Below are 17201 nucleotides of genomic sequence, written 5' to 3'. Positions count from 1 at the left end.
AAAAACAACCAGAAAAATTGAGGGGTTCTAAAACTTTTGACCAGTACTGTACATAGATATTGTACTAATTTTTCATCAGGTATGGTTTACTTGGAAGCACAATGAAAAACTTTTGTATGTTTCTGAGTAATTTCAATGTAATAATTTAAGATTAATTGAAAAAAATCTGACGTATCTTTTTAATTTTCATTTCTATTTAAAATTTGTGTAATGATATACATGATACTGATTAAATTAATTGATGTAATAAATTAATGTAAGGGTACAAGAACACATAGTGGATTTTCTACTGCAGAAAATCCTGACCAAAATCCGTGTACAATTCCGGATTACACCACTGGTGCAGATTTTTATGTGACTCTGCAACAGAATTCACCCCTACATTTGAAAGGGTGAAATCTGCTGTAAGTTTGCATCAAAAATCTTGTCAAAATCCATACAATGGTGTTGATTTTGGCGCGGATCTGCACCAAAGTCCACAGTGCAAAATATGTCACAGATTTTGCTGTGGATCTGTTAGGCGTGATGTACCCTTAAAAATGTAACTTATTTTTGGATAATTTGTTAAAATATTAATCCTACTTTATACAGTTACCTATGCTAACTAAATGGTGTAGGTGATTGTAGGTTAATTTGAGCGTAATGTGTGAAGGCTGGGGGGGGGGGGTAAGTAGAAGAGAGACATACTGATATAGCACTGACATTCTAGGAAAGTTTGTTACTAAGTTAAATTTCTCCAGGATTTGCTGTAATTGGCTGTCGCTAATGACGTCATCAGAGACTGAACTAATCGGGTCCCGATGACGGCACCCAAACCACAGCCTGTTTGGGTGTTTTATTTGCTTTAAAAGGCTGCAATCGCCCACTTACAGCATATCTAAAATTTACATCTCTGCTGCATAGAGACGGGGTAGTCAGTGTAGCTAGCGACCTGGGTCTAAGCAATGGGAAAGGGGGTCAAGCAGTAGGAGGGGCTAGTACAGTTAGAACTGACAGATCAGCCAATAGTACCATTAGCAACAAAACAAATTTAAAGAACAAAAAAAACTGTATAAATTGTATGACCACAAATGCAAGAAGTCTGATCGGTAAAGTGGGTGAGCTTGAAGCGAAAATGGCCGATGAAAACTATGATATAGTCGGAATAACGGAAACATGGCTTGATGATAAGTGCAATTGGGCGGCGAATTTACAGGGTTACAATCTCTTCAGAAGAGACTGTGGGAACCAGAAAGGGTGAGAGGTATGTCTGTACGTTAAATCGTACTTAATGCCGAGACTACGGGGAGATATAGGAGTAGGAGATGAACACCGGGAATCTCTGTGGGTAGAAATACAGGGAGAAAAAAAATAACAAAATACTGATAGGGGTTTTCTATGGCCACCAAAAGCAACAGAAGAAACTGAAACCTTACTACTAAGGCAGATAGAAGAGGTGTCAAACCGCAACGAAGTAATTATCATGGGGGACTTTAATTATCCAGATATAATATGTGAAAACGAAACCTGCAAATCTCACAAGGGGTGATAAGTTCTTGAGATCAATTAAAGATAACTACCTTACTCAACTTGTGCGGGAACCAACGAGAGGGAGGGCCATTCTGGACTTAGTACTAACTAACAAACCGGACCGAATAAGGGGGGTACAGGGTGAGGGGCACATGGGGAACAGTGACCACAATATAATCAACTTCCAACTTTCAGTCAGTAAGAAGCCTTATCAGGGAGCGACAAATAAACTAAACTTTAGTTAAGCAAAATTTGATCAGCTTAGAACTACTATAGGTAACATTAATTGGGACAACATCCTCAAAAATATCAGTACAGAGGACAAATGGGAAAAGTTTAAAAGGATCCTAATCGCCTCAAACGAGCAGTTCATTCCCTTTAAAAATAAAAGAACTTCAAGTAAAAGTAAACCAATGTGGCTCGACAAGACGGTAAGAGGGGCAATAAATGAAAAAAAGAAAGCGTTCAAACTACTAAAGCAAGAAGGCAGCGAAGAAGCGCTAAAATCGTACAGGGAAAAAAACAAAATATGCAAATATAAGATCAAATTGCTAAAGAGGAGGCAGAAAGACTGATCGCCAATGAGAGCAAAAACAACCCGAAACTATTTTTCAACTACCGTATATACCGGCGTATAAGGCGACGGGGCGTATAAGACGACCCCCCAACTTTCACCTTATACGCCGGTATACAGTGGAGAAAAAAAAAAAATTCATTACTCACCTCCCCCGGTGTTCTGTCGCGCTCCGGCAGGATGTCGCTCGCTCCTCGTCCCCGGCGCAGCATTGCTTTCTGAATGCGGGGCTTGAAATCCCCGCTTCCAGAAAGCTAATACACACGCCGGCAGCCATGACAGCATTGAATGGCTGTGATTGGCTGAAGGCGCACGTGTTAGCAATCACACCCATTCAATGATGTCATTGAATAGTGTGATTGGCTGAAGCCACGTGCGTTTTAGCCAATCACAGCCATTCAATGATGTCATGGCTGCCGGCGTGTGTATTAGCTTTCTGGAAGCGGGGATTTCAAGCCCCGCATTCAGAAAGCAATGCTGCGCCGGGGACGAGGAGCGAGCGACATCCTGCCGGAGCGCGACAGAACACCGGGGGAGGTGAGTAATGAATTATTTTTTTTTTACACTTTTTTTTTTTTGTATTACCGGCGCATAAGACGACCCCCGACTTCAGAGCAGATTTTTCGGGGTTCAAAAGTCGTCTTATACGCCGGTATATACGGTATATTAACAGCAAAAGGATTTGCACCGAGAGCACTGGCCCTTTAACAAATAATGCAGGAGAAACCATTGAAGATGATGGAGGGCAGGCAAATCTATTAAATAGTTTCTTTTCAAGCATATTCACAAACGAAAAGGAAATGCCACACGGGATGCAGGGGAATAAAGTGAACCCCTCACAAAATGTCTCATACCTAACGCAGGAGGAAGTGCTGAGCCCGTTAAAGAAGATTAAAATCGATAAATCGCCAGGCCCAGATGGAATACACCCAAGGGTACTAAAGGAACTAAGTGATGTAATAGCTAGGCCGCTATATCTAATATTTATGGATACTATCAAGACCGGGGTTGTACCATTGGATTGGTGCATTGCCATTGTGGTTCCAATTTACAAAAAGAGGACCAAAAGTGAGCCTGGTAACTACAGGCCGGTAAGTCTCACTTCAGTAACGGGAAAAATATTCAAGGGGTTTCTAAAAGACGCCATCGAAGAGTACCTCAAGGAGAACAACGGAATAACTCCTCACCAGCATGGATTCATGAAGGGTCGATCGTGTCAGACTGATCTGATCAGCTTCTATGATGAAGTAAGCTCTAGGCTGGACCTGGGAGAGTCTATTGATCTTGTATATCTGGACTTCTCTAAAGCATTTGACACCGTGCTGCATAAGAGACTGATATATAAAATAAGACAGCTCGGATTGGGTGAAAACGTGTGTATCTGGGTAAAGAATTGGCTCAGAGATAGAAAGCAGAGGGTGGTAATAAATGGTTCATACTCTGATTGGGCCACCGTCGCTAGTGGGGTGCCATAGGGTTCAGTATTAGGCCTCATTCTGTTCAATATATTTATCAACGACCTGATAGAGGGGCTGCACAGTAAAATATCTATCAATATTTGCAGATGACACAAAATTATACAATATAATCAATGCAACGGAGGACAAGGTACGGCTACAAACGGACCTAGATAAGCTGGGGGCTTGGGCAGAAAAATGGCAAATGAAGTTCAATGTTGAAAATGTAAGGTTATGCACATGGGCAGGAGAAACGGATGTCACCAATATACACTAAATGGGGTACTGCTAGGGAAAAGTGATATGGAAAAAGACCTGGGGGTACTAGTGGATTGTAGACTGAACTGAAGTAACCAATGCCAGTCAGCTGCTGCAAAAGCGAATAGAGTCTTGGGGTGCATTAAAAGACGTATAGGGGCAAGGAAGAGAACATTATCCTCCCACTATATAAGGCACTTGTAAGGCCTTACATGGAATACTGCGCACAGTTCTGGTCACCGGAGCTCAGGAAAGATGTTACAGTACTGGAGGGGGTTCAAAGAAGGGCAACTATACTAATACATGGAATGAGGGGACTGGAATACCAAGAGAGGCTATCCAAATTGGGATTATTTACTCTAGAAAAAAAGACGGCTAAGGGGTGATCAAATAACTATGTATAAATACATGAGGGGACAATGCAGGGATCTCTCCCATGATCTGTTTATATCCAGGACTGCGATGGTGACGAGAGGGCATCCGCTACGTCTGGAGGAAAGCAGGTTTCATCACCAACACAGAAAAGGGTTCTTTACTGTAAGAGCTGTTAGACTGTGGAACTCTCTGCCTGAGGATGTGGTGATGGCAAAATCCATAGAGGAGTTTAAAAGGGGACTTGATGTCTTTCTGGAGTGGAAGGATATTACAGGCTATAAATCTTTAGGTTAATTTTTAATCCGGGTATACAGGCAGGTAGGAACTATTAGGGGATGATCCAGGGATTAGTCTGATTGCCATTAGGGAGTCGGGAAGGAATTTTTCCCCCAAAAGGGCTAATTGGCTCCTGCTCTTGGGGTTTTTTGCCTTCCTCTGGATCAACAACACAGAAGGATAACAGGCTGGACTAGATGGACCTCCTCTTCATTCGGCCTTACATACTATGACGTAAATATACTGTAGGCAGTCACAAAGTGGTTAAAAGATCTTCCCTACAATCACTTACTAAGCTATTTCTCCTACTGCAGATTTTGTGGATCTGAGTAATGGCAAGTTTTACGTCGGAGTGTGCGCTTTTGTTAAAGTCCAGCTGAAGGTAAATTTTTGTTTCTATTGTTTCTTGTTTTTGTTGTTCATCCCTCCGCAGATGGAGCAGCTTCTGTTGATGCTAATATGAATATGGACCATATGTATGTGTTTCACAGCATAGTAGACCCTGACATGGAGCTCAAGTCTAAGTGGTGGGAGAGTGATGTAAGAGGCAAGTAGTTAAAGGGATTTTGCAGGCAGTGCCCGCTGTCAGTGCAAGGATACACCGGGGTTAGAGCGGAAGCTGCTGCCCTAAGCCCTGTTGTAATTGCAAGTGCAGCTCCCATTGATTTAGCACCTGCAATTACAACGCCAGCCGCTACACTGGTCGGAGCAGCAGCCTCCTCTCCGACCTCGGTGGTGTATCCCGGGACTGACAGTGGGAGCTACCTGGGAAATCCCTTTGAAGTCATACTTCTCTTCCTTTGACACCCTAGGACGGCTCTTTTCATGAAGATGTTGGTTACGGTGTCAGTGAGGGGCTGAAGTCTAAAGCACTTTCTTTGGAGAAAGCACGGAAGGAGGCGGTAACAGATGGGCTGAAGAGAGCACTGAAGTAAGGCAGAGTCCAGAATCTTCTGTGTTCTGCATTTTAATCCTAATGTAAAGCTTATGTAAACCTAATGTAAATCCAAATGTTAGGTCTTAAAAGAAAAGTTTATTTTTTGTGGTTAACGGCACAACTTTTTGGTTTGTGACTCTAAGTATAATTACAATATAACTTGTATTCATTTCCTATTTTAGGTGCTTTGGGAATGCTCTCGGAAACTGTATACTGGATAAAGATTACCTGCGTGCTGTAAATAAACTTCCCAAATTGGTGAGTGATTATAGAAAGATATTCCTGGGTTTTTTAGACTACGAGATGCACTTTTTAGCAAGCAAAAAAGTTGCTAAAAAGTATCCACCCCGTATAATCTGAAGTCAGTCTATATGTTTGAAAATAAGGATACCGCGCTCCTTAGAACATCCACGTCCCGGACGTGGATGTTCTAAGGAGCGCGGTATCCTTATTTTCAAACATATAGACTTTTTCTTTGGCGGCTCTCTTGCTAGAGAGACGGAGGATCCGCAGGAGCTCTCCCACTGTCTAGCCCAGAGGGATTCTAAGGGACTCACCGGCAGCATTTACTTACAGGCTTTTCTGGATATGGGGTGTTGGTAGGGATCTTAGTCAAGGTCTCTGCCAGACACCGGGTAAGTGTGTTACTTATTTATATATTTAACACACGTGTGGAGTGATATTGTCTGCCAATACATTCAGGAGCGCTAACCTGATTTTTTTTACTGTGGTTAATCTGAAGTCAGGGTGTTCGGACAGCACCGAAACTCCATGATCACACTCCTAAAACGCTCTGCCTGATCATTCAGAAACAGAACTGAGCAGGTTTAGTGGTGTTCCAGCATAGCAGCGAATAGTGGAGGAGTACTTGCTCTCCGCTTTCATATAGTGCCTGTACAAAGCTTGGAAACCCTGCATGACTGCACTATTCTCTACTGACAGCGTTGTGAACATAGTGACAGTCTTCTTTCTCCAGCTTCAGGTTTCAGTGTGATTTTCGGTGGGCTTTCATAAGGAGAGAAGGGCAGGGTGTGACAGCAGCACGGCCCACATACAATCCTATTTGCCAAGCTGCCATCTCTGCTAATACTCACCGAGAGAGGAAAAAGGGGTAGTAAACAATAGATTGCCTATCAGTGGAGGTCCCACTGCCTGGAACCCCAAAGATTAGCTGTTCGCCACGCCGTTGTTCTCATGCACTGAGCTGGTTTCTGCAAGAAGCAGACAGCTCCTTTCTCACTGCAGTGGACAGGTTTGATACTACAGGCAAAGTTCCCAATGAAGTAATTGGAATGGGGTAAAGAAGGGTTAAAGGGGTGGTCTCGCGAAACCAAGTGGGGTTATACACTTCCGTATGGCCATATTAATGCACTTTGTAATGTACATTGTGCATTAAATATGAGCCATACAGAAGTTATTCCACTTACCTGCTCCGTTGCTAGCGTCCTCGTCTCCATGGTTCCGTCTAAATTCGCTGGCAGCTTGCTTTTTTAGACGCGCTTGCGCAGTCCGGTCTTCTCCATTCAGCACGAGCCGCTTCAGTGTGCTCCCCGCTACAGCTCTTCTGCGCATGCGCAGACGAGCTGTCACTGCTCGGGAGCGCGCTGCAGCGGCCATTCTGTACCTTCCTCTGTTAGAGGAAGGTGCAGAAACTGGAGCTGCCCAGCGGAGAAGCCCAGCCCAGCCCAGCAGCCCCGAGAAGCCTCCGGAGGGGCTGTCGCTGCGCCGGGGGGGGGGCTGCCGCTGCGCCGGGCTGCGCCGGGGGGGCTGCCGCTGCGATGGGGGGGGCTGTCGCTAGGCCGGGGGGGGCTGCCGCTAGGCCGGGGGAACTAGCGCTGGGCTCCGGAACCTAGCGCTGGGCTCCGGGGCCTTCACCTGGGCTGAGGGTCTAGCGCTGGGGAGCCGGGGGCTAGCGCCGGTTACCTGCTGCCTGGCGGTGGGCGTCTGGTCGGCGGCTGCGGGGCGTCTGGTCGGCGGCTGCGATGCGTCCGGTTGCCATGGAGACACAGCTGGCGGCGTCTCGGGAGCGCGCACGTCGGGCTGCAGCGAGCGACGGGGAAAGAGCCGGCGGCCATCTTGAGGAAACTTTTATAAGTTGCTGAAACGCTGGAACGGTAAGTACGAACCAGCTAGAAATGTCATTTACAGGGGTAATTAGTAATGTATGTTTAATGGGGGGGGACTGGGCAAAAAAAAAATTTAACTGCTTCCTCGAGACATCTCCTTTAATCAGGTGCCGCCTCATTAGTGGAAGCTGCTCTTATATACTCACTATTTCTGTATCTTTATGTATATATCAATTGTGCCATGTATATAATGAGCGCTACCCGAGGCCATTTAGTAACGTTAACCCCTTCACTTGCTTAGACCACCAGGGAAGTTTAAATTAGTATAAATTGTTTTTTTCCCCTAGTTTCTGTTGTCTAAAATTATGGGGACCCCAAAATACATTAATAACTTGGCTGCTGGAAGCTCCAGTAGTAAATTATAGCGGCGTGCCCCAAGAATTCATCTAGTAGAGGAAAGTTAATAAATGTATGGACTGATGCAGTCGTTACTGAGATTAAGAAACTAGTACGCAATATTTAATTACCTGGGTGGTAATGCACTCACTTGTGCAGGACTGATGCACTGACATATGCAAGGCATTTCTTTACATTGTTATAATTGTTAAAACAACTTTATTTCTTAGCCTCCAGGTCAGTTGGATGTGGCTCAGACAAAGCGTCAGGACTATGATGCTACACTTGACAAAGCACGGTATAATAGTTTCCTTCAAGAACAGAAACCCGTAGACAGAACACATCAGGAGCCAGCAATCCAGGAAAAGACCGGTGGCAACGACCCATCACCTACCAAACCACATCACGGGGATTTTACAAGGAACATAAGTGAAAACAACCTTAATGACTCCAGGTACTAGGCTACTAACGATAAGGTCATTAACATCTCATTAGTACAGGCTGTCCTACGGCAACACTGCCTGCAGTACTACCAGAGTTTTACAATACTACTACATCTATGAGCATGCTAAAGGGAAGAATGCAGGGAATCTGGGTGAAAAAATGTTAGAAACGTGCTCATGTTCATCTGAATACTTTACATTAATGTACAGAAAGATATAGCCATTATAACCCCCTCTGCTTTCTATCTCTGAGCCAGTTACTTACACACATTCTCGCCCAGACTAAGAATTGTCATTTTATATACCAACTTTTTATGAGGCACGTTATCAAACGCTTCGAAAAAGACAGATTAACAAATTCCAGTGACTCTCCGCCAGTCCAGTCTAGAACATACTTCCTCGTAGAAGCTGATCAGGTTGGTTTGACAGGAGTAGTCTCTAATAAACCCCTGCTGATACAGAGTTATACAGCTATTTTCCTTGAGGTACTCCAGGATGGCATCTCTTAGAAACACTTTAAACATTTTACTCACAATAGAAGTAAGACTTACCGGCCTGTAGTTTCCAGGTTCACTTTTTGACCTCTTTTTGAATATCGGCACCACATTAATTTTGTGTCAATCTAGTGGAACAGACCTTGTCACTATAGAGTCATTAAACATCAAAAACAAGGGTCTGTCTATTCCCTTAGAACCTGACCATCGGGATGTGGTGATTGGTCTATTCTAACCTTTTTAAAGGCCAACTTACATTGGACGAGTGTCAGGCAAACGATGCCCGACACTCGTTCCTGTATCCCCGTGCTCCTGCATAGGAGCTAAAACAGCTGGCTTGTACATGGAGCGGCCAGCTGGGGGGCGTGGCAGTGCAGGAGATTTCTTTCTTCTCGTTCCCCCACCCCTCTCCATTCACATAACACAGGCGCCTTTCGCTATGGAACGGCGGCTGTTTAAACTGCACGATGAGCGATGATAGTCATCGCTCATCTTTTAGCAGCCCAAAAGGGCCTTAAGACGGCTCTGCACTTCTTTCTGGATTAAACTGGTGACATTTAGTGGAAAGTTTACTTTACCACTTTGCATCTCATTTGACATTTCATTTTCTTATGTGAAGTAGTAGTTTTTTACTTTCTTTGGAAATAAGTCTCTCTGTCTCCAACTTTTCTGTTTTTATCTGCTTTTTACATAATTTAGTTTTTTCCTTTTTTTAAAAAAGCTTCTTTGTTGTATTCTTGTTTTAGTAGTTGAAACACTTTCTTTTTGCTGTTTATTGCCCCCTTTACATCTTTATTGAGACACATTGGTTTTCCCCTATTTCTAATTCCTTTACTCCTTGTTCAGCTCACAGTAAGTAATTAGGATGGTTTTAAAGATCATTGATTTATTGCTCGTAATCTTATTTTTGAAAGAAAAGTGAAAATTTATTATATCCTGGTCACTATTTCCCAGGTGCCCCCCCCCAACCTGCACCCCTGGTCTGTCAGGTCTGTTGATTAATATTAAGTCCACAATGGCCGTCACCCTAGTCAGGTCCTGTACAAATTGGGTAAGATAATTATCTTTAGTAATTGACAGAAAGTTGTTACCTTTATGAGATCCACAGGTTTCTGCCTCCCAGTTTTATCTGGATAGTTAAAATCCACCATAATAATTACCTCCTGTGATTTAGCACAAATCTCTTTCTGAGAGTATGTTAACACGTAGCGGAAATGCTGCCGAATTTCCACAGCGGAAAATTCCCCTGTAACTTGTGCAGCATTTCCGCATCCAAAGCAAATCACTGGTGTAGATTTTGACTCAAAATCAGCCGCGTATCTGCAGCAAATTTCAAAAGATACAGCGCTCCCCTCACCTCCAAAGTCTTCACACTGTTAGCGCTCCACGGTACCTGGCAGCTTATAGTGAACATAGCATCGCTGGTCAGTTGATGCCACTTCCACATCACCATATGAGTGGCGCTGCGCTTACTACAGGCCATCGGGTGCTGGAGAGCGCTGACCGCATGAAGACTTTAGAGGTGAGCAGAGCGCTGTATCTTATGAAATTAGCTGCGGAAACATGTAAACATACCCTTATAGTTTGTAATCTACTTTATTTTAATGTGAAATTTTTAATCCGATAACTTATACAATTGAGATCTTTGTAAAATATCCATTTTTATTCTTGCAGTTCTGAATTGGGATCAGCAGGGTTAGTAGTTCAACCAGAGATGGATGCCACTTATCTACGCAAACAGCGTCAAAAGCAGCTGCAGCAGCGATTCCGTGAGAAGATGGAGAAAAAACAAATACAGGATTCAGTGTCCTCTGCAAACCAGGGGCAGGGAGGTAAGAGAGCTGCTGATGGGAAGCTGGAGATCATTCATCACTGGTGTGGTTTTAGAGGAGGGAAAGACTTCTAATTAGATAACATGTCACATTCTCTTATATATACAAGAGGGTGCATTTATAGAGGCAACTCGGGGGGGACCTTTGGCCATCATGTAAATGAGTCTACTTAGTACATGATTGTGATGCATGAACGCTTTTAGTGCTTGTAATTGATGCTCATGTACAGTCACATAATAATCACCCATTTCTATACTGTTCAAATAGCCCTATTGGGGGTGGGGTATATTTTATCTTTATTCATGGGTCTGTCCTACTGGATTGTGTAAGTCTACATTGTTTCCTTCACACTTCTACTGCAGATCAAACCGTATTCTAAACCTGACCATTTACACGGGATGATTATCGTTCAAAATTTGTTTGAACGAAATTGAGCGATAATCGTTCAGTGTAAATGAAAAAAAGTCATTAACTATTCGTTCACTAGTTGTTATTGCTGACTTTGAGTCAGCATAAAAACTATTGCAGGATTGTGGGCTTGTCGCTCCGTGCAAACGCTCCTGCTCAGCACTTCACATAGAAGGTGAAGCGCTGAGCGAGAAGCCTGAGATCTAGCGGTGAAGTCTATCAGTCTAAACGCTCAGCACAAGCGCTGATAACCTTTGCGGTGACGGCCGCTCTCGTGTAGTCCTTTTACCCTACTGTCGTCCTGTGTAATAGGGACATAAAGCTGGCCATGCACATTTACATAAATGTCATCCAAACCCCCCGACAATCTAATATGTATGAGGTGCCTCCTGACAATAGATATCCAGCGAAGAGAAGAATTGGGCAGTTGAATTTCAACATATCTTATCCTTTTGTTCTTGGGGAGATAAGCCACTGCCAGAGGTGCCTGGAGGAGAGAAGTGTCTGGCAGCGGCTTGCTTCCATTTCAGAGCACATACAGAGCTCTCCTGTTTGTGAATGAGGGGAGTTGGGATATATGCTAAAGGCTAAACAAGTTAATACAGCTAATGCTGACAGTTGTCTAAAATGTGTAGCCCATGCTGCATAAACTGGCGGAAACTCCATCCACCAGTGACAGCCATTGGCCAGAAAAGTTTGCTGGTAAAAGGGCATTATTACCAGCAAAATCTTGCAGCCAATTTACTTTGTGATTTGTGTTATTCCTGTGACATAGTTCTGACTAGTCTTCTCTTTGCTGCAGGAATATCTGATCCTCCAAAGGTCCCCCTATTAGGTCACCATACCCCGGGATCAGCGCAGGCCTCATCTGCGTCAGTGGATAAATATCTTACAGGTAAGGCCCTGTGCTGTTACCCATCAATTGTCTGCGATTAGTCCTACCATCTGAGGCAAATTATGCTGCACCGTTAAATGTTTACGTGGTGATATGTTACCTAGTGAAGTCTTGTGTATACAGGAGCCTCGTGTGGTGCAGAGTGTAAGCTCTCGCCTACGACCTGAAGGTTGCAAGTTCGATCCCCGCATGAATCAGGTAGCTGGCTCAAGGTTGACTCAGAGGTCGGTAAAATGAGAACCCAGCTTGGTGGGGGGTAATAATTACCTGAAAACGCTGCGGAATAAGTTGGTGCTATACAAATACCATGATTTGATTTTTGATTTTGATATGAAGAATTCCCCAACAAAATATTTAGGAACACTAACTGAGCTTTAAAACTGGCATGGCGGAAGGGTTTGAAGTCAAACAATGTCTTGCATTGCCAACGGTGTAGTGTTTACACCCAGAATCAGTCTGCACAGATGGACTGCATATGCAACAATGTCTAAAGGCCCATTTAGACACAACGATTATCGCTCAAAAGCCATCTTTTGAGCGATCATCTGTGTGTCTAAACGAGCCTTAATACACTTCTATTTGATCACTGTAATTGATTCTGTGGGCAGGCCCTTTTACACATTCATAATGACACTCATTCCCAATTATTGTCCTCTGTAAACTGGACAGCAATTGGCCAATAAATGAGCACTTGTTTGTCAGCTGATTCTTTTCTAGAACAGTCTGTGTCTGCTGCAAGAAAGCTGGAGGTAATGGGATGGGTCTGCAAGAAGAAACTGCAAAATGTGAATCTGTGACAGCTAAAGATTGTCCGAGAGCTCTGCTTTATAATAAGGTCTTACGCACGCGGCCGTATTACAGCTCTTTATAAATATCGGGTTGTATAGTCTGGTAATGCGGCATCTACAGCATAAAATAGTTGGAGCAACTAGACACTTCACACAGCATCTGCCTTATGACTTGACTATAAATGACTTCTGCACAGCTGAAAAGTCCTGTTCTTCTGGCAGATGTGGGTTGAAATATAAAACCAGTCATCTAATTAGTTATTATGGATAGCTCCTACTTCTACACCTGCTTACAAGGTGCACAAAGAATCATTGGGTACCTGCAAATACAATACTCGTACTATATATTTTCATATCCTTTAACAAGTCTAACACTAGTATGCTGGAAAATGCAGCTTTGTGTATCTGAGAGTAAGCTAAAGCACCCAACAGTCATCACACAGGAGCAATGATCGCTCAGTGAATGGAGGTAGAGCGGGCTGGAGATCACTCCGGCTGCCTGCCTCCATTCACAGTAAACAGGCAAGATTTCAAACAAATAGATCCAACAGCATATATGGTGCGTTGTGATTCCCAAAATGGGTTTCCTTTATTCCATCACAAGTAGAGAACAGCAGCGACATTTCGGCTTATCATAAGCCTTTGTCAGAGCTTGACAAAGACTTCTGATAAGCCGAAATGTCGCTGCTGTTCTCTACTTGTGTTGGAATATAGGAAACCCGTTTTGGGAATCGCAACGCACCATATATGCTGTTGGATCTATTAGTTTGAAATCCTGCTGACATTGGAACCTTGATCGGGCTATGCATCCAGCGTGCATACTGTGGTTCTCCACACCCCTCTCTTCTTGAGGTATTGGTGAGTGCTGCTGATACAACCTATATTACTGCCACAGTAAACAGGCAGTCATTTATCTGTGAGCGAATGCCGGTTTACATGAGCTGAACATTGTTCAGTTTTTATGCCTGTCTAAACTAAACATACTATTGTTAGTTGTTCATTTGTTGCCAGTATTTACACCGAATGATTATCGGTCAGATTCCTGCTATCCAGCAAGAATCTGAATAATTATTGGTCCATGTGTAAGGGCCCGAAGATGTAGATTACCTTTGTAGTGCATTGGATTTAGGCCTCTTCTTTTTTTCCATTCATAGCCTATGCTTAAGATATAGGCCATCAATCATTGAGCATGTACCCTACTGGTACAATCATCAATGGAAATACAGCCTTTGAACTGAGGAGCATATTTCTTGGCAAGAGCTGAATTGTGACTTTAAGTTGTGACTCTAGTCTTGCATGTACTCTCGTCTCCCAATTCTACATCCGAGGATATAGAAGTGTGGTAATCATGTTCTTTACATTTCACATTTGCAGATGACCCGGAGTTTTGGGACATCCCGTTAGACTTTGGAGAGCTTGACAACTTTATAGAGCTTGGAACCGTACAGGCAGCACCTGCAACCCCCCCTGTACACCATCAGATGACGACGCGAAGCAAGACACCTCAGAGACCAAACAACGAGTGTCAACCGATGAGAACTATGTCATGGAACCAGACACTTGGGAATACATCTAGACAGCAACAAACAGGTGTCATTAATGTTTTATATGCTTCTTACATTGCACTTCCTCTCCAGATGTGCAGGTTGTATGGAACATCACAGGCAACCTATTGATTTTTACTTTAGCCTTGCTGATCCAGAGCCCTAATAATGAAGCAGATACTAATTTCTAGTACATAAAGCCCCGTACACGTTGCGGATTTCCACTACAAGTGAAGAGCCACTGACTGGCAGCCAGTAGTTGGCCTTCTCATTGTTTTAATTGATAAATTCAGGTGCCAGCTGGCAATCTGTGGATCTCCACCTGTGTTTGTGACAACAATCCACACCATGCATGGGTGCTCTTGTAGATGATACACTAATATTTACTGAAATATGCAACATTCAATTATTAATTGCACTTTTTTTTTTCAACTTTTTTTTTTCACTAACTTTTGAAGATAAAAGCCCACACGGTCGTCACCAGGGTATTTACATGAAGAAGAGGAGGCTTGACCCCTCATGACTGTGAACCTATCCACTACTCCCCTAGTTTCATACTCTCCTATGGAGTGATGAAGTTGATCTTGGCTTGCTGTCATTTTAGTACTTTGAATTGTTGAATTCTGCATCTGAGGAACTTCTTCTGCAGTGGGAGATTCAAGTGTACGTTAGCAAACTGTTTATAATGATATTATGTTCATGTTTAATAAAACACTTTATTCAAATGTGTAAAAAGAAAAATATATATAATTTTAACTTTTTTATGGGTGTCTTATTAGTTGTTGGAAATTAGATTTTCTGCCATCATGTCTAAAGCTTAGAAGGTTTATTTGCACCACCTGGCGAGGTGGAAAAAATGGGCAGGAAAAGATCTGTTATGTTTGTAATGCATAAGCAAACACAAAGCTGCATTCGAACGTGGATTTTGATGCAGTTCTGCAGCAGGTTTCACCCTTTCAATTTAAATTCAGTTCAAAGGGTGAACTCTGTAGATCCGCAGCAAATCGGCTACGTGTGAACATACCATAAAGGCATGTCCAGACAGAGTGGAATTTTCTGCTGAATGGCCAAGGCGCAAAAACCATTTAGTGCAGATTTTGAGTTTATTCATTCCCTCACTTAAAGACATAGCACCAGATTTTCAGTGTAGAGTCTACAACTCCGTAAGTCGATTTCTGCAGGAGCTTTTTAAAATCTTGTCCACTTTGCACAGAAAATCTGAAGCATTTACAATAGCAGCAGATGGTTCACAGAGAAAATCCATGGCAAATTTGTCTCGTGGTGATGGGTGCCTAAGGATATGTTCACACACGAGTGATTTGCTGTGGATTTTGGTGCACATCTGCAGTAGATTTCACACTTTCAATTGAATTTAAATTGAAAAGGTGAAATCTTCTGCAGATATGAACCAAAATCCACAGCAAATCAACTATGTGTGAACATACCTGCAAACTTTCTGTAGCATACACTCTAAATCCGCAGTGGCCACATCTACACTGAAATGCTGCAGGTTTTGCTGCATTTCTGCTGTGGATCTGCTACAGATTTTAAGCCTTGTATTTCAAAAGTTAAGAGCTGCAGTATAATTAGACCTACTGCAGATTTTGAAGCCACAGCAGTTTCAAAACCGCTGCAGATTTATTGTAGAAAATTTCTGCAACCAAGATGATTTTTAGAAATCTCCTCCACATCACTTGTACTGTAAATGCAGAAATTCCTCAGTGATTCTGCTGTGTGTGAAGATGGCTTAAGGGTAAGTTTACAGTTCTAAGAAAGTATCTGCACCAAAATCCAGGTACTGATTTTGATGCAGATTTTCACAAGGAATTCACGACATTGCAACGAATGAATAGCAACTTGAAACCATCTCTGCAACAAATATAGCATGTTGCGGATTTCAAAATCTGTAGCATGACACTTCCGCTGTGGAAATTTTCTCCTGTAAGTGAATGGGGTTTATTACATTGGGCTGAGAATTTGGCCCATTTGAATAGACCAAAAGACATTAGACAGAGACAAGCTGATGGTCGAACAAATCGTCTGGCTTTGCAGATGCAGCCGTGCACATCATAGTCCATGTACCGTTAAAAGGTCACCTGATAAACGATAGTTTTAGTTCAAATAGACAATTTATCAACTTTATATAGTCTAATGGCCACCCCAATCATTCCGTTACTGTACAAGGAGGTTGTCCAGGATTAGAAAAGCCTAGCTGCTTTCTTCCAGGAACAGTGCCACATCAGTCCATGGGTTGTCTGGTATTGCAGCTCAGTGCTATTAAAATGAATGATGCTGAGCGGTTGTACACACGTGTTCTGTAGATGGAGTGATGCTGGAAAAGAGCCGCCTTGTTTTTTTAAAATTCTGTACAACTTTTCAATATCTTCAAATTCTCCACAAAGGCCATAGAAGAGAATGAAGCTTGGCAAAAACTTAGCTTGTTTCTCTAGAAATAGGTGAAGAATCTTCTTAAATGTTGGTTACTTGTCAGAAAATGATGCAAATTCTGAACATTATCATCTTTTTGCCAGGAAACCTCGGTGTTGAGCGCGGCGGCGGCCTCCTGCAGTATTACTGATATTAAAGACAACTAGAAAGTGTTAGTAGCATTGCGGTAAGATGAAGAATGCATCGGGGGAGGGCAGGTGCTCTGTTTATTTGCATTTGCTAGCGCTTTATCTGTACCAATTTTCGTGGTGATGGATTAAATAGTAACATTGGTGTCCTTTTTCTCCAAAGTTCTGCAGCTTTTCTTCCGGAGCATGACAGACATAAAAGTGGGCAACGCTCAAAATCTCAGAGCAGCCTTTGTCTTCTCAGTCTATAAGCCTGTGTCATGACATCAGCATGTACGCTGCTGTTTATCACTGACCTGTTTTTCCTATAGTTAAATCCCGGTATGTCACTTATGTGCACTAGCTGACATACTGTAAGTCTCACCAAAATGTG

The 17201-nt window shown here is 42.9% G+C and overlaps 1 protein-coding gene across 7 annotated transcripts in view; it reads left to right on the top strand.

The window, feature by feature from the left end:
* RAD52 (RAD52 homolog, DNA repair protein) overlaps positions 1 to 17201 on the top strand; it is a 68279-nt gene that overhangs the window by 39480 nt on the left and 11598 nt on the right. For 3 of the 7 annotated variants that reach the window (XM_066590934.1, XM_066590935.1, XM_066590936.1), the window contains exons 5-11: positions 4764 to 4831; positions 5262 to 5380; positions 5569 to 5644; positions 8079 to 8302; positions 10460 to 10617; positions 11828 to 11920; positions 14083 to 14697. In XM_066590934.1, the coding sequence (XP_066447031.1) occupies positions 4764 to 4831; positions 5262 to 5380; positions 5569 to 5644; positions 8079 to 8302; positions 10460 to 10617; positions 11828 to 11920; positions 14083 to 14384 (1040 nt within the window). In that variant the 3' untranslated portion in view covers positions 14385 to 14697. The other 4 variants (XM_066590939.1, XM_066590938.1, XM_066590937.1 and 1 more) reach the window with 4 other exon arrangements.

The sequence above is a fragment of the Eleutherodactylus coqui genome, chromosome 2 (assembly GCF_035609145.1).
Source record: "Eleutherodactylus coqui strain aEleCoq1 chromosome 2, aEleCoq1.hap1, whole genome shotgun sequence".
Classification (NCBI taxonomy): Eukaryota; Metazoa; Chordata; class Amphibia; order Anura; family Eleutherodactylidae; genus Eleutherodactylus; species Eleutherodactylus coqui.
This window is presented reverse-complemented; position numbering and strand designations above follow the sequence as displayed.